Genomic DNA, 21,745 nt, shown 5'->3' with positions numbered 1-21,745 from the left:
TTCCTCTGCCCTTCCCTCCATCATGTTCTCTCTCTCTCTCTCCTTTCCTCTGCCCTTCCCTCCATCATGTTCTCTCTCTCTCTCTCCTTTCCTCTGCCCTTCCCTCATGTTCTCTCTCTCTCTCTCCTTTCCTCTGCCCCTCCCTCCATCATGTTCTCTCTCTCTCTCTCCTTTCCTCTGCCCTTCCCTCCATCATGTTCTCTCTCTCTCAAAACAAATACACATAAGAAAGAAAAAGGCCCTGAGGGGCACCTGGGTGGCTCAGTCAGTTAAGTGTCCAACTTTGGCTCAAGTCATGATCTCATGTCTCATGGGCCCTTCATTGGGCTCCGAGGGCTCTGTGCTGATAGCTCAGAGCCAGGAGCCTGCTTCGGATTGTGTGTCTCCCCCTTTCCTGCTCACACTGTCTCTTTCAAAAACAAAACATTAAAATAAAGGCCCCGAATAAGGTCTTGTCATTCCTCAGTCAATTCCTAAATTTCCAAAGGCCCATCAAGCAGCCTGGCATCACTGGGTCCCAGGCTGCTGTCGTGCGGTCCCCTCCTCTTCAGAAGGCGCACGGGCCCTCATGGAAGCGTGAGCAGGAAAGGAACCAGAGGCTCTGGAGTCACCTTCTAGAGCTGGAAGCTGTCTCAGAGACCATAGTTTCCTAGCACCTGCAGGTCAGGCTATTGCTGAGCCTTGACTCGGTCCCCTTGATTTTCAGTGTGGAACTCTTCTCTGTACCCTGATGTGCTACAGTTAGAGCCTTACTTTATGTTGTAGTCAACGAAGATGTGTGAAGTGCTGTCAGTGAGTAAACACTGTATTTGGAAGACCGTCTCAGGAACCTGTCTGACCCACTGGACGATAATGTAACGGAAGCAGGGTCTTGGTTCGGGGGTGACGCCTTAGAGCCGAGGATGGAGCTGGGCACACAGTGTGTGCTCAACGCCTCTCTGCTGACTAAATGCATGGTGAGACATCTTAGTAAGTTATAACTATTGCCAAAAAGATTTCTTGGCATTTTTGAAAGCTTGTCTGACTAGGAAGTTCTCTGTGGTGCCACGGATGGGTGGAGGGAAGGGACCGTCAGGTGGGTGGGCCTCTGGCGCTCCAGACAAAGAAGTGAACCCCGTAAGAAGAAAATAGGTTGTGTGGATTGTCATTTTTCGCTCATTTAGAATACCTTCTCTGCTTCCTTGCAGGGGAACAGATCATAGGAGTTGGTACAGGGGGTTGACAGGAAATGAAATATTTTCAGCAGTTTTTAAATGGACGGGTTTCAGGGCAAAGGCCATATTCCTTCCATGGAAGAGGTAGTTAACAGCTGACACTGTTATCATCTGACTGCTCACATCTCCCCCCACCCCGAAAAAAATCATTATTCTAAATTTCCAAAAACAGTGTAACTAGTTTCTGAATAGGCAACATTCACCAATAAAAATGGATTCTGTCATTCTTCACCTCAAACCAAACATGGGAATAGTCGTTTCTGAGCCCCTGGCACCCAGTATCTCTAAGATGACATTAAAAAAATGCACTCAAATACCAACAGATTCAACTTCATAGCACCATTCCAAAATACTAAACTTTCTTTGCACCTTTATTTTTATCTTTTTTTTTTTTTGTACACATTTAAAGTACGGGCATCCTGTAAATTTCTGAAAAGCCTCATAGAAAAAACCAACTAATTTTTAGGACAAAGCAATAACTCAGTTTGTAGGCGGGATGATGTCAGGCAGGTTGTAAGTTCTTCATGGGCTTCTGCAGTCTTGATTCTGGGGTGAGAATGTAGAAAGGATGCTAACGTCTTCCTGGATTATTCTAGAGGTTACGTTGCATATTGGTATGTAAAAACTTGTTGCTCAATGGTCAGACTCTAGGTACTGATTACAACTCAAACCATGAAAACAACAGTCTTTTGTAATGATTTTACGTTTTCGGTTGACAAAAGAATTGGGATGGTGGATGACTTCAGAGTCTGTGCACACCTTGTATTCGGACTCGGTAAGAGAGCAGTTAGGCTCCTATCGAGTTCCCTCTTACAAATCTTCGGTGTTTGAAGCTCAAAGCGCTAAAATCTGTTCTTAGCAAGCAGATGTACTTAAAGTAGAATTATAAGTGGGTTTTTAATTCAACATGTATTTGGCTGCATTGTTAAGTACGAAGATGGTGTGACTAAGTAATGTGGGGGCTGACAGAGGAGGACACTGCTCGAAGAAAAATCTGTTTCTCTGCTTCTCGTGACACTAGAGTCACGTTTTACACGCTGGTCGTGGCTGCGTGCTCTTGTCTAACTCTTCCATGTGCAACCCCGGACAACAGGTCTGGCGAAAGGACTTGGGGTTTCTGTGCTGTGACTGGGAGGGTGGTGAAGAGGTAGACTCAGAAGGGCGTCCACTAACAGCTGAATCCTGCAGCAAGTTTCAAAGAAATCGGTCGTTACACAATAACAGTCAAGGACCCGGGAAGAGAACGTTTAAATTAGAAGTGACTAGTATTCAAAACCTACTGTGCACCAGGTAGGAAGGAATATGAGAATATGAATATGCCCTGAAATAGAAATAATCACTTTGCACTATGTACACCACATACAATATAACATATTCTTTTTTAACATTGCACAATATAAATATTATACACGGTGGAGTAAACTAAATGCAAAATACCTCTGAGGCACACAGAAGAAACGTGGACTAGATTGAACTCTGATTCGAATCAAGACGGGGTTAGGGACAGGCAGAGCTCCCTCGTCAGGCCGGTGAGCTTTCAGGCCAGCGGCCGCCTCCCACACATACTGAAGATTCTCGGACCTCGACGTCCTTAGAGTTGATTGCTTCAAACAAAGCCTAATTAGCTAGATAATTTGAGAAAATCAAAGTGTTGCTCCCCACTCTGAAGCAGGTAATCCCGACAGGTCCCTCCCGACCTCGGGGTTTCGTGATGAGGACCAGGTCAGTACACGGCTGTATTTCCCCTATTTCTTGTGGATAACTTGGTTACTAGGAAACCACTGTAAGGAAACTAGAACAGTATTCAAGAACACCCATCACAGTGCTTAACAAGATTTAATGTACATTTATTCTTAACATGTGGAACATATAAAGATTTTATACTGAATAAATGATATTCATTAAGCCAGAGGAAAAGGAGGAATTTACATCAAGTTTTTTTCTTTTTTTTTTTAAACTACATTATCTTGAAATACAAATGTGGATTCTCGTCACTGAAAAATCTTTGAAGTTGTGTTTCTTCCTTTTAGTTGTGTTTTTTTTTTTTTTTTGTCTGTCCTGGTAACCATTTTCTAAATCAATCCGTATGCAACCATTTCCACACCTTGATTCATGAAGCAAATTGTGATCAGCTGCTCTCCCGAAATAGAGCATGACTTTATACATACAGAAACTTGTACATTACCCTCTTTTTTTGTTTTTTGTTTTTTTTGTTTGTTTTTGTTTTTTGTATTTTTTCTTTTTTTTGGAGATATGGCCCTAATGAAAAAATATATAAAATAAAAATAAAAAATTATTTAAATCTACCATCACTTCGTAGTTACCACATCATGAAAAAGAAACTAAAAACTTTGTACTAAAAAAAAAAAAAAAGAAAAAAGAAAAGAAAAAAAATGAGGGTATGTTTAATGTACAACTTCTATATACATCACAGCCCACAGGCAGTAAAAAAAAAATATTTAAAAAACGATGAAAGGAATTGTGAAGAACTGTCATGTGGCAGGCCCCACGACAGACGGCAGGCATGGCGGTAGTGGTGAGGAAGCAATTTCCGTTGATCGTTGTCAGGTATGTATTTTCAATCTGAACTTCAAAACACATTGTTTTTGCTCCTAGCCTAATGGAACCATTTTCCTGTGGAGAAACCAGTATCATTTCATAGTTTGACTACTGACTGACACACCTCCTTGAGCCCCTATTCCTACATCTCTAGAAGTTTCTATTGCACAGAGCTTTGGGCGATGGGATACAGTTTTTTTTTTTTTTCCATTATCTGAAGAGTAACATGCCTAGGCAGTTGATCATTTTTCACCTTTTTGTCTCAGTGTGGTGAAATTTTCCCATCTTAGCATCTTTTGCCACAATTTTTTTCATTAAAGTCAATTTGCTTCCCAAAAATGCAATACAACATGGAAAAGAACATTAAAAAAAGAAAATCTGTGAAAAACAACAAGTGACCTTTGAATGCACTAGACAGCAACTTTGGTTAAAAAAAAAAAACAAAATGAAAAACCCCAAAAGGATGTACTTATACACACAGACAGCAAATATTAATTTCATAACTGTTCGAATTAATTATTTCTTTAATTCCCAATTGGTAAATAGTGAATGGGGCAGAGGAGCAAAGATTTTCTTTTCCTTCTTCCTACGCTGGATAAACAAGAACAGAAAACAGCCAGTTATACGGGAGCCTCTAGTCTTCACTCACACATGCTGCCTTCTCACTGATGTCATAACTGCCCAATCTGAAACAGTACATCACAGATGACAGACGCAACCAGAGAGTTCAGGACGGCTGATATCGAGATATCCAGCAATCGACCCTCGTGCAGAAGGAATTCTGAGCGGTTCTCGTCCACCCTGGCCATGGCCAGCAGAGCCTTGGCCGCCCTGCACATCATGTCCACGCTAGGCGGTTCTAGAGGCGGCGGCTGCATGTGCATGAGGTTATGCTGGCTCTGCTGATACTGGGCCATGGTGACCCCGTCCTCTAGGAAGCTTATCAAATTTCCGATGCTTCCTTTCTGCACAGCTATCGCCCTTGCTGCCAGTGCGTCCCCTTGGGCAAGGTTCGATAAGAGCGCCATGGACATTTCTCGACAGACTGGGTTTTTGCGATCCCCAACGTACCTAACTAACGTAGCATAGAATTTCTCCTGGCGACTAAATGGAGGCGTGGCCAAGATCAGGTCCACATTGTTGTCCTGGATACTGAGTTTGCAGAGGGTCTCCAGCACAAGTCTCTGAGGCGACAGGACAGAGTTGGGTCCCACGGTTGGAAAGGGGTCTTGTGCCTCTGCTGACGGGCACACCATCCAGTGCAGCAAGCCGTCCAGAATGGGCAGGCAGATGCTCTCTGTGTACGCAGACAAGTCTAGCTGCCCGGAAATGTTGGCCAACGTGACCAACGTGTTGTCCCTTAAGACTTCCAGGCAGTCCCACCACCACTCGTCCTTGCTGCAGGCCACCCCTTTGTCCTCGTCTTCTTCTTTCTCGTAAGTCTGCGGCGCTCGCTTCCTCTCTGGATGCTCGTGGTGAAGGAGAATCAGCTTCCCCAGGATCAGCACCAAGCCTGGATGTTTGGACATTTCGGCGTCATTGCCAGGCACAAAAGACAAGCTACGGACAATATTTGACACACAGATGCAGCGCTTGGCCAGGGAGTCCTGCCAGTGCGCGATGGTGCAGAGAGGAGTCTCGTCTCGGCTCCTGGGCTCGTCCTCCAGCAGCTTGATGTTCCGGTGACTTTTGGCTTGATGTATCCCAAAGGGGAACTTCCCGCTCTCGGCCTGGGTACCGGGGTTTGCATCTTCGGGCAGCGCCCCCGGCCGAGCAGACAGGACATCATCGATGGTGGCGATGATACTCTTCTCTTGCTGCTCGTCAGAATCGCCTTTTCCTTCCTGCTCTTTCTTCCTCCCTGTGGAGCTCAGAGGCGGGAGCGGACGCCTGCGAGGAGGAATTTCCATCTTGCTCTCAAAGTGAGTCTGGATGTGCTCGGTGGTGTCCCCCCCACCAAGCTGCCAGTGCAGGAGCCCGCTGTTGAACTCCTGAACACGACCCAGCTTGTCAGATCGGTCGACCACGAACAGGTTGTTCTTCTTGACTATCTTTATCGGAAGCTTGTCGAACTTGCTAGCTTGCCTGGGCCTCTCCTTCGGATCTGCAGGGGCGTCGGGAGAGGCCAGAGTCGGGCTGCTCTTCTCCTCGGTCTCTGCCTTCTCGTCGTCTTCCTCCTCGTCCTCCTCGTCCTCCTCATCTTCCTCCTCGTCGTCCACACCCTCGGCGCCCTCCTCCTCTCTCCCAGACTCGTCGGCCCAGGACTGGCCGTCAGCTCTCTGCCCTGTGTGGTGGTCAAGCGCTTTTTGGCCGGGGTCTCCCACCTCATATTCCGTAAGAATTCCGAAAATGTCAATTAGGCATTTTCTAAAGTACTCTACTAAAAGTTCGAGAAATCCGGACAGCTAGAGAGGAGGACAAGAACAAGAACGGGGACAGTGTCATAACCTCATGTGGGGTTAACAACCCTAATAGCTATCAATACATTTTTAGGATTATTTTCACAGGTTTTATTTCCTTTTTGGCTGGGCCAAGAAAAACTACGGATCGGTGGGAACCGTCTCCTGAATTTTACACTGTTAACTAAACCACATGTTTTTTACTTGCTTCTTACTCTTACTCTATCCGTATGGAAACTTCCCTGTTATTTTCTTACCTTTAATAGTATCAGTGACAGAGTGCTTTGTGCTCTTTACCTTTTCTTCTGATTTAGGTACAACGCACTCCATGTTACAACAGTGGGAACGTGGAGTTTATAGACTCATTCACCCAAAATGAGTCTGTTCTCTTCTGCTATTTATCTGAGACTTGCTTGCCTGGATTTTTATGGTTATTATTCTTAGGGTTTTATGGTTATTTTTGTCTCAGGTGCCATAGGTTATTTTAATTTACATTCTCCATATATCTTTGGGAGAAGATAATTTCAGCAAGGTAGTAGCTCATAAACAGAGAAAATTAAAAACAAATCAATTTGGTCCCTGATAAATGAATTAGAATGTTTCATCAGATGTAATTTTACATTTCAGTTATCACGACTCTCACTGAAAGACAAAAGCAACTCTGAGAAACCAGTTTTGTTTCCTTTAAGCAAATGTCTGCATCAAGAGAATCAACACGCTCCGCTCCGTGATTAGCACCTGCCCAGCTCCCTGCCCCCAGCACCCCCATCACCGCCTCCAGGGATGACAGATGATAAATAAGGAAGGAAGGAGTCTTTAATGATAGGTGTTTTGGAAATCAACCATACTGTCATATCCTGCTATCAGTTTCCTGCATGTGGGGTTGAGACAATTATTAAGAAGGGAAACTCGGGGACCAACCACAAAGTACTTGCTTTTAGGGGATGGAGGTACACAATGTTTCAAGTGAAAGTCTGAGTGTTTACTGCCGCCCGCCCCCCAACTTAAAGTTAACTTTTTCCCAGAGCAGGGGAAGGGGCAAGTTAGCAATTCTGGTCACTAAAATTTAGTGTGCTCAGTAGTAGATAACCTAACAGAAGGATGAAAGGCAATTACTTTAAGGGAGGCGGTATACATTTTAAAATATTTTGTTAGAGTAGACTTCCAGCGAGGTTTATAACCTTATTAATACACTTCCCATCGAGTGAAAAATTGCCTTTCAGGGCTATCATGAGGGCTGAAATGTGAGAAGAAAGACAAAGTGGAAGATTCTGGTCCAGTTTCAACAGAAGCAAGGTAATTAAATGTTTTGGTCCCTCCACCCCCCAAAGCAGAGAGTTGTTCATACACAGTAAAGAGAATTGCCTTTTCTCGTTTTTGTTTCTAAAGTTTTAAAAGTCTGTAGCTCAGTTGACTTGGACCATTTTCTCTAACCCTCTGCTCCCCATCTCTCTTCTAGCAATTAACGTTGGACATTTCAAGCCTGGCGCTGGGCAAAGGGCAGCTTTAAGCTTATTAAAAGTAGTAGGCTTTTCAACGACTGCTCCAGAATAAGGTGAATAGAGGCAGAAAGGACGGAGGCAGACCAGGACAAGTCTGGCCGTGAGTTCACCACTATTTCAGCCGAATGATGGGTAGATGGGGTTCATTAGACTGTTCTCTCTGCCTCTCGCTCTATTGTAGTTTCTATAACATTTCTTTTTAATGAAAAGAAAGGGATTATGTCTCCCTGGAAAGTAGGGTAGGTCCCCGGGTGAGCCCCTGCATTCACAGCCCTGAGTCCAGTGCTGGCTTCGTGTCTGGATTACCTCCCAACAGCCTGCTGATACTCCTTCTAGACAACAATTTTACAGTTAGTTTTTACACACACACAAACACACACACGTGCGCATGAGGGGACGGTTTTCTCATGAGAAGCACACGTATATATGTGTTTATTATATCGGAGCCTAAAGGGATTATTATTCCCGGACTAAGTGATCAGACAGCTCTACATCTGTAACAGCCACGAGGGCCGCGCCCCATGTCCTATGGTGCCCATCACCTTGGGCACATGTTTAAGCACGGCACACTCCCGAACTTTCTTTTCTACCCTGGGCCCTGGCTGGATGGGCGCTGGCATACCTGGGAGAGACTGAAGGTGGCGACAGTGCTGTCATCGTACAGGAGAATGTTAATAGTGTCCAGAGCCCACGTACTTTCAGCCAAAAGACCGGACTTGAGGGACATCATCACACGCCAGGCCTCAGGAGTAACTAAAATCAGAGGAAAGGACAGGATGAACAGAGGATTAACTCTATGCACGAGAGCGCAGAAATTAACAAAAGGACAAGAAAAAAGAAGTGAGGTGTTGAGTGAAGTATGATTTCAATCAAATGTGCTGAGGCCCAGTTACACGCGATCGTTTCCAGATTTCAAATGGAGGGGCGGCTTCCTAAGAAACTCTTGTTTAGATCCTTTGGCTTGGCTGGTTAAACATGAGCCGAAAGTGCTTCTAGAAGTGGGATTGTTAATAAGCGCAAGGGCCCTTTCTCAGCTCCGATTTATTTCCTTTAGTCCCTAACGGCCTCTGTAATGACGCAGCAGAGTGTTAATAAGGGAGTCAAACCAAAACCAATGGTTGTCTTCCTTGGTCTGCTCCGTCCGCAAATGTCTCACGGAGGCGTCCACGGAAGCTTGGTGAGTATGCAACATACAGGCAAAATTTCATTCCCAAATAGCACATTCTTAGATATAAAGTCTTGATATTCCCTTGTTGTCCTCTTCTGTCCGAGCTCCTGCCTTCAGAACATGCTGTTGACAATTATTAGCACTTTGATGGTTCAGATTTTTCAACAGCTTGGTCTGAGCCAGGGGATGGGAAACAGAAGGACTGTGCTTTTCTTCCCCTCCCCCACCTCCCCGCCTTCCGCTACTGAAGAAGAGAGAGGGGTTAGATAAAACGTGTGCAGGATTTGCCATGAGGCGGGACTAGGAGAAGAGGCCCATGATACGTCAGAAGTTTCTGTCTCAGGAAACTGGCGGAAGCACATGGTACCAGCAGGCCTGTGCAGTCAGAACTCACCAGAGCGACAGCCAACGCCAGATGCCAGCAGTGACCGTGCGCTGGAGGGGCCGTGGGTGTCCACCTTTATTTTAATCTCATCTACATTTCATGTTTTCTACGAGGTGCACAAAACTTTTATAATAGAAAAGGCAAACTTCTTTTTAAAATAAGGAACATAGGGATGGTTAGGTAGCTCAGTCGGTTAAACATCTAACTTCGGATCAGGCTGTGATTTCGCAGTTCGTGGGTTCGGCCCCATGACGGGCTCTGTGCTGACAGCTCGGAGCCTGGAGCTGCTTCAGATCATGTGTCTCCCTCTCTCTCTGACCCTCCCCCACTCACACTCTGTCCCTCTCCCCTCCCTTGAAAGTAAACATTAAAAAAAATTTTTTTTAAATAAGGAACATAAACTTCCCCAGGCTGAAGACAGACACTTGTCTAATATGGGCAAAGACATTTATAAAAATTTAAATACATTTATTTAAATATGCACAAATGTAAACACACAGACACGTGCATATTTTTACATATATATTTCCATATATAAAATGGTGCTCGGTGTCTGTATCTCCTCCTTGTCTCCAGCACCCCTCTACAAAACTCATTACTTTTCTCTTCCTCTCTCTGTACAGGTCCTTAATTCCAATGGTTGAAAACATCTTTAATATCTTTTATTTTCTAGTCCCTGTAGTAAATGATTTCTTTTTAAAATTTTTAATGTTTGTTTTATTTATTTATTTTTGAGCGACAGAGACAGAGAAAGGGAGACAGAGAGTCCGAAGCAGGCTCCAGGCTCTGAGCTAGCTATCAGCACAGAGCCTGATGCGGGGCTTGAACCCACAAACCATGAGATCATGACCTGAGCTGAAGCCAGACGCTGAAGCCACCCAGGCGCCCTTGTAGTAAATCATTTCAAGTCAAGTGATTTTGAGATTTTCTGAAGAAACTTTTTTGTACGACCCAGATCTAGAATTTCCTTTGCTGTATTAAGTACTTCAAAAGTAATGCAGAAAAACGGTGTGCATGCCTAGATCTCTAATTAGCATTCAGAACATCCCAACAGAATGAACAAACATGATTTATACCCAACGAAAATAGCTTCTTGGCCCATATCTACTAGAGCAGTATGGGTTATATCAGTTCTATACATCAAAGCTACCAAATCCCGTACATACTGCGTATTTATCTACATATCATATGCAGGCTCCTACTTTTTCCCAGGGAAGCTCATGGTCTGTATGTTGTTTCCGAATTACAGAGTGGCTCGTATGTTCTCAGGACATCGCAGTATTCCGGTAGCCTCTCGGCTGAGAAGCTCGCACTGCAGAGACTGAGCGCCTGCTTAAGGTCAGGTCTTTAAGCTCAGAATGCAGTACAGGCCACAGTCGCCCGGGGTCCCCGGGTCTCTCACGTGGAGCTCTACTCTCCGCACAGGTAACATCCTGTGTAAAATCACCGCGTGAATTCACGCTCCTCTCCGGCACTGGTTCTTAACTCGGATTAGCAGCTTCCAACTATTGCCCCTGCGTAGAACCACCGCTTGACAGCCCGTCGTCCTAAGGACTGCATCCCTTTGAGATTCACAGGAGCCAGAGCTAGGCTAACGTTAAAATGCTAGAACACAACTGGGCTTCGTTTCAGGACAGAGCCCCGGCTGCTTACCGATATCTTTTGAGGTAATCTTTCGCCTTTGTTTCAAGACTGGCTGCGATGCCTCGACTGAGCCAGGGGGGAAGGTGATCTCCCTTCGGATCGGGGGCGGCTGGGGGGGCGGCCCCGTGACCTGGGCCGTGGGCACGGTGGGCAGGACCTTCTGCATCTTGAGAGAGGGCAGGAAGGGCGACTTGCTGGGAGACATGCGGCTCTCCAGGGAGCGCTGGAAGGACGCGGGGCTGGGGGCTCTGGAGATGTGGTTTGGCAGTGACGGCGGCGTCTGGTAGGACGACTGAGGTGGGCGCGTGATGGGCTGCATGGAGGCGGGGGAGGACATGTAAGGCTGCCGTGGGCTGACGTGAGAAGGCCACTGGCTCTCGTGATTGATCCTTTGCTCAGGTACCATCAGATCATCCGTGCGGTTCAGGCCTGGGTACGGAGGCGCCTGGGCCGGGCCGCCGGGGCCCTGCCGGCTCTGGTAGGGGTAAGGCATATCGTTGCGCGTCGCCCACATGCTCTGCTGAGGCCCCTCGCTGGAGGACGACTGCATCGGGCCGCCCATCATGGGGGGCGGGATCCCGTGCGGCTGCATCTGGCCGGGGCCCTGCACCCTCTCTCTGTTGTAGGGGTACGGATACTGCCCCTGCACGGGCCTCCTGTCCGGTCCGGAGTAGGAGGCCCCGTACTGGCCGTACATCTCCTGCTGCTGGTTGCCGAACTGCATGTTGTACATGTCTCCCTCGTGGCGTTTGGCTGGAGGCCCATACATGCCGTCCATATGGCGTTTGTAATTCTGAAATTCATAGAAAGACAAATCACGCTGATGTGCTTTTACAGGTATAATCACACACTTAAATTATGCCAAACAGTTATTACCTGGTGGAATGTTCATTTCAAAATGGATATGGGAAGCTGCCGTGACCACTGAGGACTGACAATGTACACACTCTGTTTCCGGATTATAGGATACCCCATCTCGGACTCCCAGGAGGGTTTCCAAAGTTTTCGTGCACTTGGAATTTTCTGTGGGGACAAGAAAGCTTCCTCCCTCTTTTCCTGGCAGGTATCTCCTCACTGTGGGGAGTCCTCAGGGCTGCAGTATAGGCGGACCCGGCTTTGGAGACCCCCGCGCCCGCAATGCCAGACGGGGGCCGGGGGCTACATGAAATGCCTCGGCAGGAAGAGGAGAGCTCTCACCAGAATGGACCGAGCCTCCTGGAAGCCAGCCTGGAAGGTTCCTGGGTAAACAGATTTCTCAGGCCTCGCTTTGCATTAGAAATGTCTCCACACGGCATCCGGCTCCTCAGACTGGGCCTGCGTGGATGTCCTACAGTCTAGGGCCCCCACCCCGCCTTCCAGCCATGCAGGTCAGTCTCCCCCTCGAGCCCTGCTGGTCCCTGCCTCTGACAGCAGGCCCGGTGCAGCCCGTGCTCTTCGGCTCCCCTGGAGGGGACACGCCGGGTGCCAGCACCTGATCGGGTGGAAACCTCCTGATGGGGACAGATGTGGACTGTGAGCACTCTTTCCCCTCACTCAGAAATCGTTTAGGATCAGCTGGTGTAAAGTAAAAGTCACGTACGCACATGCCCCGGTACGACTCGATGTTTAAAAGCCCCTCCCTGTCACCGGAGGTCTTAGACCTGGAAAGTTGTTTAGAAACAGCAAAGTCGGCCACAGCATGAGGACAATTGTCTGCATCAGTAGCAACAACTGCAAGGTGATGTGATGCAACTGAGGCTCCGCCCACCCGTGTCGGCAAAACGTGCCTTCCTCAAGACCTTGTTTTTAAAAAGCCAATTAACCTCAATACTGGCAGGTCATATTTGAAGTTATTTACTTTTTTTTAACACATCCTCTTTAAAACACTGACAAATTTCTGTTCTGTGCTGGCACCTGACGACAACACACACCAGACGCCTGTTCACAAAACCTTTGCTCGGGCCGGGTGTTATTTACAAGGATGGCCGTCCTCTACTCCTTGCGCTGTGTTGTATTTGTTTCAGGATTGCATATATTGAGAGCTTTCTAAAATCTGCTGACTCCGAAATCCTGAAGGTATTTTCTGGCGTAAGCAAATGCATCCTGATTGTTTAACAGATGCTGCTGCGTTTTGTTCTACTTCCTAGAACGTCTCAGAAGTACGCGACCTGGAGCTTGCGACAGAAAGCACAGGGGTGCGTGCCCGCTTGCCAACTCACCGGCTGCTGTGGGTACAGGCCGGGCTGGTGTCCTCCATACGGCGGCTGTCCTGAGGGAGGGCCTTGGCCTGGGTACTGCTGCCCGTAAGGTTCGTGCCTAGAAGGAGGCATTCAAAGAAAACTTCGTTTTCAAAGGACCTCACGCCAATAGAGAAACGCACAGTTCATTTCTGGAAATTCCGCGGCCCTGGGTGGTTCAGTCTTCCCTTCGCTGCACACGCCTTCCGACAGAGGCCTGGCAGAGCAGGAACGGCGCTGTCATTTCAGCCAAAGGGGCGGGCACACCCACTGTGGGAACGCTGCCCATCTCCTGGTTAGTAGGTGTGTGGGGAGTCCGGCCGGGCAGGCCGGCACCCTCTGCCTTTGAGAGGAGCCCCCGCCCACCCACTGACGCGGCCCCAGGGAGTGTCACAACATGGTGATGTGAGGTGCTCATAAAAGCAGGAGGTGGCAAAGCAACGTAAGAGTCAGAGCAGGATTTCTGGGAGTACCAGAGCGCAGACATCTAACCCCAAAAACGGTCTCTACTTATTTTCTCATCATGAATAGAGAATGGTCAACTTTTAAAAAGCATACTTCCCAATTCATCCAAAATGTACGGAGTTGGCAAATAACTGTAAAAATAGAAGTACTCAAAATTTTGAAGTCCCATGACCCTACCAGGCCACAGGAAAGAGTAATAGAGAGGACTTACAAGAGTGACAGGGTTGATTTGAACGTACTCCTACGTTTAAATCTTTTTTATGTTTCTAAATCTTAGAATGGGAATGACTACTACATTTTTCAACTGCTATTACACTGAGAAGCTATAAATACCGTAAAAACAGCATGCTTAAAAGAGCAGTAGATTTGAACTTTAAAGAGATAAACTGGCTTACTTGGTGCACTGATTGAATCCTGTAAGACAGACAATACTTGGACTGAATGTATGCCTAACCGGTCAACGAATGAGAACAAGAAAGAAAAGAAACGACTTTTTAGAATGTCACGGGTCAAACAGACACAGGGGATGTGCTTGTTATGGGTACGCACAGCTAGAAGGAGGCTTACAGTTAGGAGGAAAGAAATATAATTGACAGATAAAATTTAAGCTGAACAAAGGAATGCATTTCAGAAAATCTAACAAAGGTAAACAAACCCTCCTGTGGTCAAGCCAAACGACTTAAGCTAGTTCTAGAAAGCATTCTAGAAGAAACTCAACAGCACATTTGCCTGGGTTCCTTTAAGAATATATGTTCCAGGATAATTGTTCTCCCAATCTCCTCGGAAGGAAGGAAGGAAGGAAGGAAGGAAGGAAGGAAGGAAGGAAGGAAGGAAGGAAGGAAGGAAGGAAGGAAAAAAAGAAAAAAGGGAAGTTTCTCCTGGATCCTCAAACACGAGTCCACGTCAACCCTGCGCCAGCACACTGAGCATGACGGGTAGCTGGTTCACGGAGACACTCACCACGCTTACGGCCACTGTGAGAATCCCAAGTCTAGATTCTTATGTCATTATTAGAAAGTACCACACCAGTTTAAGCTTGTGAGGGCCATGGAATCTTAAGAAACAGGTGCACGGAAAGCGCCAGAAGGAAATAGTATTTGGTCAAAACAGTGACATGCAGACTTCCTTCCCGTTTGTGTCATGGGGGGGAGGCTCACACGACTTCAGCACCGCCTGCGGCCCGGTAGGCGGGCAGCCTGTGAGGGGCACATCACACCGGCCTCCCTTCCCCGAGACGTGCCCCTGTGGCTAGTAAGGAACAGGGCCCTCTAGTGAGCCCCCCTTTCCCTTAAAAGTCGCGAATATTACATTCAAGACTTGGTTTCTGAGCACCTGCGGTTGGTGAGGGAAAGAACGTACCACCCTGGGGAAGGGGCTTTCATGGTCAGTACTGATGTTAGGGGCACGGGGCCGCTTCACGGAAGGAAGTCTCCTGGAAGCCACCATTCTAGGAAGCAGTTTCCGGTTACCTCTCAGAGACACTTCAGTGACTTTCCTTCCATCTAATTAAAACTAGCCTGGACGAGCGCTGAACCCCAACGTGCCGCTTCAGTGCCCAGATGCCACCCTGGAAAAAAGCCTGCCGTGGCTTTCCTCAGAGATGGTTTTAAGGACCAGGGTAGTCTCTCTCGGTTTAACACGTTTGCAGGGAAGGATGGAAACATCTGAGGAAACAAGGCCTGGAAGACTTTTCCGAGAACGTCCGCGAGCCGGAAGCTGAGGGGAAGCGCGGGGGGCCGGCGGCGCTGCACAGCCTGTGGCTGCCACACCGACTGCCAGAGGCGGGGGGCTCAGTGCGGTGACAGGGGCCCAGAGTCCGGGTGCTGTGAGGACCACCTGGCTCTCAAGAGGCCCCCTCCCCCCGCCTGAAGCCACCCCACAGGGTCCTTATTAGGCCCAGCAGGAAAGCAGGTGCTGTGTGCTGTCGTCGGCGACCTGGGCTCAGAACTGCACGAGTGAGGAGAGTGCAGTTTCTAGAAGATCTTCTCCGGTCGTCTCAGCGAGTACTCACCTTCGATCGTAGCTGGCTCCGTAGGGAAACTGCTGCCGCCCCATGCCCAGACCAGACAGCGCTCCGGAGGGACTCTGGTTGTACACGTCCTGCACGCTGCTCGTGGGCATCTGTCCTTGAGTCATAAAGGGCTCATTGCTCCCAGGCACTGCAACATTTTAAGTCACGGATAGAAGATTAAACATTTCGACCGCCAAAGGGCCCAGACAGCCCTTTCTAGTCATTTCTGTTATCCTCAACATGGTGGACGTAGAGGTCTTGTTCTTACTATGGCTGACAACAACACAAACTGAGGGTAAGGTCTGGAGTCAGGAAGGAGCCCAAGATCCCCATCCCTTACCCCATGTACGAGCCCCTCCCCCGGAGTGTGGGCAGAACCCACAAATACCATGGGGATGGGGCTCCCAGGATTACATTGCATTCAATGGCCAAAGGGATTTCACAGCTGTAACTGAAGTTCCGAATCAGCTGACTGGCAGTCAACTGAGGGAGATCGAGGCCCTTCAAGCTGTGTCTAGAAGTCAGAGATGCCCACCGGCCGGCCTTGCGGATGCGCCTACCACACAGTGGGGAAGGCCACGCGCTGAGAAGGGTGGCAGCCTCTAGGACTGGGAAGGCCCCCAGATGACAGTCAACAAGACAATGAGACCCCAGTCCTACGGCTGCGAGGAACCAAATCTGCCAACAACCTCACTGAGCTCGGAGGAGGACCATGAGTCCTGACTCATGCTGATGCGTGTCGTGGAAGGCCCCGAGCTGAGAGCCCACAGGGACCTGGGACCATAAACTGGTGTTGTTTTAGGCTGCGGAGTTTGTGGTCATTTGTTATGAAGTCAGGTAGCACATGAACATAGGCCCTTTCCTGGGTAGGTTACAAACCTTCAGAGTTTAATTCCTTGATAAAGTAAGGTTGGTAATTCCACTTCATGGAGTGGTTGTGAGAGATGCATACACAGTTGCCCGTTCTAGCACGGGTTAGAGGTGCTCACCCCTGCGAAGTTGAAAATCCGTGTACAACTTTGGACTCCCTCCTAAAATTAACTGCTAACAGGTCACTGTTGACCAGAAGCCTTCCTGATAATGCACATAGTCGATCAACACATATTTTGTATGTTATATGTATTGTATGCCATATTCTTACAATAAAGCTAAAAAAAAGAAAATGTTAAGAAAATCATAAGAGAAAATACATTTATGGGATTCCTGGCTGGCACGGTTGGTTAAGCAGTTGACTGCTGATTTTGGCTCAGGTCATGATCTCTTGGTTTGTGAGATGGACCCCCATGTTGGGCTCCGTGCTGACAACAGGAAGCCAGCTTGGGATTCTCTCTCCCTCTCCCTGGCTTGCATGAATGCGTGCGTGAGCGCGCGCTCTCTCTCTCTCTCTCTCTCTAAACTAAAAAAAAAAAAAAAAGAAAAAAAAGAAAAACACTTCCAGTACTATACATCTATTTATTGAAAAAAAATCTGTGTGTAAGTGGCACTCTGCTGTATAAACCTATGTTGTCAGGATCAGCCGCACAGGTAAAGTTAGCTCCCTTCCCTTATGGGGGCAAAATTAAAAACCTTAGCATGAACACCTATTGGGGGACTCACTCTAAAATCAGATAAGGAAAACCACTAGGGGATTAAGAATAACTCAAGAATGGATGAAATATAAGTATTTCTATGAGGCCGTAGAGTGGCAATTAGGTCAAATATGCACATTAGCATCAGCTCAGAGCCTGAGGGAAATTGGGTCAAGCCCAAGAACTAGCCTGTAGGCAAATTAAACATTCTAACACAAATCTTAATTGATAGACAGTGCCAGTACCTTTTCATCCTAGGAACGGTACTCTTATGTGACATGAAGCAAAGGCTGATTAAACTTTTGTGAGCTGCTGGAATTTGTGAGGCTAGAACCGAGGTGCAGCTCATGAGTCTAACACGGGCGGGATGCTGTGTGCTTCCTATACGTGATCTTAGTCAATGTCAAGTCCACGTGTGGTAGAGTAAGCTTTGATGTTACTTTCCGTTTTATAAATGTAAGCTCAGAGACAGACAAACATTAAGGGGGATAACTAAAGTTAAATAGCTCTGATACCCAAAAAATTTCGTGATACACAAAAAAAAATTCTTTAAGATTCAGTAGGGAAAAAGACCATCAGATTTAAAAAATAATGGGTAAACACATAAATGGACATTCTGAAAAAAGAAAAACAGGTGGCCAATCAATATATGAAAAGAGGTGTGACTTCACTAGTAATTGAAGAAATGCAAGTTAAAACAACTATGAGGCCCCCCCCCATCTGCTGGCAACTATTAAAAGGGCTGATAATGACCATTCTTGGTAAGGAGTGAGGGCCCACCCACTGCTCCGCGGCCCTGTTAAGAGCATTAAACTGGTGTAACTTTTGTCACTACCTGTTATGGCAGGCTGAATTCTGGCGGCCCCCTCCCCTCAAGGATGCACATGTCCTGGTATTTACAGCCTATGAAGTCCCCTCTCCCAGTGAGGCTGGGCCTGGCCACGTGACCGGCTGCTGGGGTGCTGCCTAACGTGATGGTGCAGAGGGTCGTGTGTGCCTACAATTAGGGCTCCTTCTCTTGGGGTGCTCCTTATAACCCATCCACTATGCCACGAGGCACCCACAAAGCTCTGTGGGACGGCCCACGGGGGAGGCCCCTCGCCAACAGTTTCGGACCAGCTCCCACCAGGGCCTCCAGATGATACCAGCCATTCAACTGATCCCGGGTCCAGCGGAGTCCCTAATCAGGCTTCCAGGTGACAGCGGCAGCCGCCAGTCCCTCTGACAACATGCGGAATAAGGAACCAGCCTGCCCACCAGAGGACCAGGAGATGTGACCAAGGGTTGTTGTTTAAAGCCACTTTTTGTGGTAGTTTGTTACGGAGTAAAAGATACTCTGTCAACTAAAAGAAAAAGTTCACATCCCTTGATTCCGTTATTTCAGGAATCTATTTCACAGATACACCCTTACATGTTTGAAGAAACAGCTGTACTTCAGTAACCATGGGTTCATCTTGAAGAAGAGCAAAATATGATGAAACAGCACATTCATGACTGAGCACGAGGAAGAAAAAGGACTAGGTATAAAGATTTTAACGAGGGTTCAAAATATACTGTTTAGATATACTACATGTAAATATTCACTTACCGTTCACTTACAAGCAATCAGTCCCTCAATCAGTAACGGACTAGGGAAGTGGTGGGAAGGCACGCGGGTGGGGCCAGGCCTGCTCAGGGCCACTGAGGCCGGACAGGCTCTGGCGTTGCTCCCTTGCCACACGGCGGGTCAGCGGCAGCAACAAGGAGCGGGGTTTCTCCGAATGTTGGTCATTACGTAAAAAGTCGGAGCGCCTCCAAGTTCGCTGTCACAATAATGTGAACTGAAGAATGTGCAACTTTATTGTAACAGGGACGGGGCTACGCAAAAATCTGTCTCCTGGGGGTTTTCTGTTTATCTGCTTTAATCTGGTGCTAAATATACCAGCACTGCTAGGTGGCAGGTGCTGAAAAACCCCGGGGAGACGCAAGGCACTCCCCTCTGGGCCCCTGTTTCACTCACTCAGTTGATGAAAACACAGTAGATAGCCCGCAAGTGCCTAACAAGGTAATCCACGGCCATCGCCTCCACCCAGTTTACTTTCACCATAAGAAAAACCGTAGGCACACAGAAACAGCAACACAGTGCTCGGTGTCTAACACAGCATACAGGCAGGCTACCGGAACGTTCACCCAGCTTTTGAAGCCCGATTCCAAATGCTACTAATTATTTTCCCCATGTTACTGTCATACTCTGAGTCTAAAAATATGATACAACCCCCATCAGCAAGAACAAAATGCTCTTTCCAATATCTCATACTGCTAAGAAAAATAACTACCTCCAACGTTTACAAGGCTTTTGAGTTTCTCGGCTTACGGATTTATTACATGTTCTATAGACTATTCACTTGGAACAGCTCTGAAACTTTTTGAAATGAAAAATTATAGATTTTCTTGCTCTGTGGAACATACCTGAGATGTTACATTAAGAAATAGATGTGAAACATAATCTCATTTGGTAGTTAAATAATACATGCCTAATACTTAAAATTTTGAAATGAATCATTTTTGCTTTTCCCTGGTCCATCACAGTTGTGAAAACCAAGGCTTTGCGCTTTACGTTTCTCTCGATTTAAGGCAACATATCAAGAAATTCATATACCCTGAACATCAAAACGGAGGTACTACTGTTTAAGGGATCTGAGAAGAAGTACTTCCGTGGAAACGGTATTTGCTCTTTTTCTGTATTTCTTTCAATGATATTCACATCCTGCCTCAATCTCACAGCCTGACGGCATCTGGAAGAGCACCCGTGAGCGCCTGGGCCTGGCGAGGTGCTCGGAGGCTTCGATGCTACGTTCTCAGAGCCAAGTGAGGGCTGGGAACACCCACGCTGGGTGTTCGCTAACGTCTGCCAGAACTCTCCCGATTCTTGGCGATCCCATCCCTCCCACAGTGCTCGATCCCGTCCTCTGCCGAGTTCCCCGAAATGCTTCCTAGTTCCAACGCTCTGCCCAGCTCCAGACAGGTCACATTCTGCCACGTAAACGCATCCCAAAGTCAACGTGGCATTTCCCTGTCTCGTGCCGCCCACAGTGCAGGCCCTAACAGTGGGTCCTAACGGTGGGTCCCTTCCCAGGCAGGCATCTCCAAGGTAGTAAGGTCCTCCCCATCTCAGTTCTGCTCACTTGGTTGGCCCCCCTTAACTGCCCATGATCAATCCAGCAAGCACGCGGCCTGTTCTTTCTAAGTCCAGAAAGTGACGGGTGTTTCTGGTTCTCTCTCTCCGCTGCTGAAATCTGACTCCACCCTGTCATCTCTCCCCTGGACCATCACAGCGGTCCCTCCAACACACTCTCCATAGGTGCCCAGGATCTGTTTTCTAACAAAAGACCTAAGGGTGCTTGCGTGGCTCAGGCAGTTAAGTGTCGGACTTTGGCTCCGGTCATGATCTCATGGTTTGTAGGTTCGAGCCCTACAACGGGCTCTGTGCTGACAGCTCGGAACCTGGAGCCTGCTTCAGATTCTGTGTCTCCCTCTCTCTTCGCCCCTCCCCTGCTCATATTCTGTCTCTCTCTCTCAAAAATAAATAAACATATATATATATAAAAAAGACCTAATCATGTCGCTTCCTGCAGAACATCTTGTGACGAAGGTGCAAATCCAGACTCATCCCCAAGCCCAGGGAGGCTGAAAGTTCTGGCCCAGTGGCCCTGATGGCTTCGGTACCCTCAGCCTGCCCCCTGCCCATTATCCCCAGACACCTCTGACCTCCTCAAACATGCCAAGCCTGCTCCGGCCTCTGGCCTCCCCGCTGCCCTGCTCTTCTCTACTCCTCATTCCTCACGTCTCGGCAGGTAACCGACGTCCCCTCAAAGCCCCCCCTCCCGAGCACCCTTTCTCAGACGTCCTTCCCTTCCACGGCCCCCACCCCAGGTCACTGTACTTGGTGTCCTTCCTCCCATCAACCACCATATGCTTTGTGGTTTCACTTACTTTTTGTTTGTTCCCCTAAGACACTGTCAACTCCAGGAGGAACTACGTCTGACTTATCACACTACCTAGCCTAGCACCTAGGCCCTGCCCAGCCCACGGATACACAACGCCCACTGCGCGAGAGAGCGAGTCATTCTTCAGTGGCCACTTTGTACGTGAACTCCATCCTCATCATACCCTGTAGGCAGGTCCTGTTATTACCCCAATTCCTAGATGAGGAAACTGAGGCACAGAGCTACTGAGTCGTTTTCCCAAGGCCAGAACTCTAGCCGCTTGGGGACCTGCGACCCAGACAAGTCTCGAATGGGTAGGAGGGTTGGCTGTGCGGGGGCAGAGAGGAAACGCCCTCTGGGCCAAGCTGGTCCCTCTGCATTTACCTTTCCTCATCCCACCGAAGGGGTCCTTGTTGGGCTCGTAGGGCATCCTTCCCATCACGTCAGGCACGCTCATGCTCGGCTGGTATGGGGCGCTCGGGGGCATGGAGTTCCGTTTCGGGAACGAGGCGTCACTGGCGTCTGAGAAGGGGTCGTGCACGCTGACGGTGCTGCCTCTGACGGGACGAGCAAGAGGGACGCGTAAGGGGACAGCCGGAGTCGCCGCCGGCTGCCCTTTCGGAAAACAAGCCTAACTTGAAACTTGGTA

At 48.0% G+C, this 21,745-nt stretch overlaps 1 protein-coding gene and 1 long non-coding RNA gene across 9 annotated transcripts in view; one reads left to right on the top strand and one right to left on the bottom strand.

The window, feature by feature from the left end:
* Nucleotides 1–16,364, top strand: part of LOC115295831 — a 24,328-nt gene extending 7,964 nt beyond the window's left edge. The window contains exons 4-8 of one of the 2 annotated variants that reach the window (XR_003910588.1): nt 707–956; nt 7,396–7,468; nt 7,632–7,774; nt 10,477–11,708; nt 11,837–16,364. This is a non-coding gene — a long non-coding RNA (uncharacterized LOC115295831). Of the gene's footprint in view, nt 1–706; nt 957–7,395; nt 7,469–7,631; nt 7,775–10,476 lie in introns of both variants that reach the window. The other variant, XR_003910589.1, reaches the window with a different exon arrangement.
* ARID1B (AT-rich interaction domain 1B) overlaps nt 3,149–21,745 on the bottom strand; it is a 385,639-nt gene continuing 367,042 nt past the window's right edge. For all 7 annotated transcript variants that reach the window (XM_029944117.1, XM_029944118.1, XM_029944119.1 and 4 more), the window contains 6 exons: nt 21,481–21,653; nt 15,564–15,711; nt 13,070–13,166; nt 10,881–11,664; nt 8,297–8,427; nt 3,149–6,178 (listed from right to left, as the gene is read on the bottom strand). In XM_029944117.1, the coding sequence (XP_029799977.1) occupies nt 4,445–6,178; nt 8,297–8,427; nt 10,881–11,664; nt 13,070–13,166; nt 15,564–15,711; nt 21,481–21,653 (3,067 nt within the window). In that variant the 3' untranslated portion in view covers nt 3,149–4,444. The remainder of the gene's footprint in view (nt 6,179–8,296; nt 8,428–10,880; nt 11,665–13,069; nt 13,167–15,563; nt 15,712–21,480; nt 21,654–21,745) is intronic.

Source organism: Suricata suricatta, chromosome 7 (genome assembly GCF_006229205.1).
Source record: "Suricata suricatta isolate VVHF042 chromosome 7, meerkat_22Aug2017_6uvM2_HiC, whole genome shotgun sequence".
Lineage (NCBI taxonomy): Eukaryota > Metazoa > Chordata > Mammalia > Carnivora > Herpestidae > Suricata > Suricata suricatta.
This window is presented reverse-complemented; position numbering and strand designations above follow the sequence as displayed.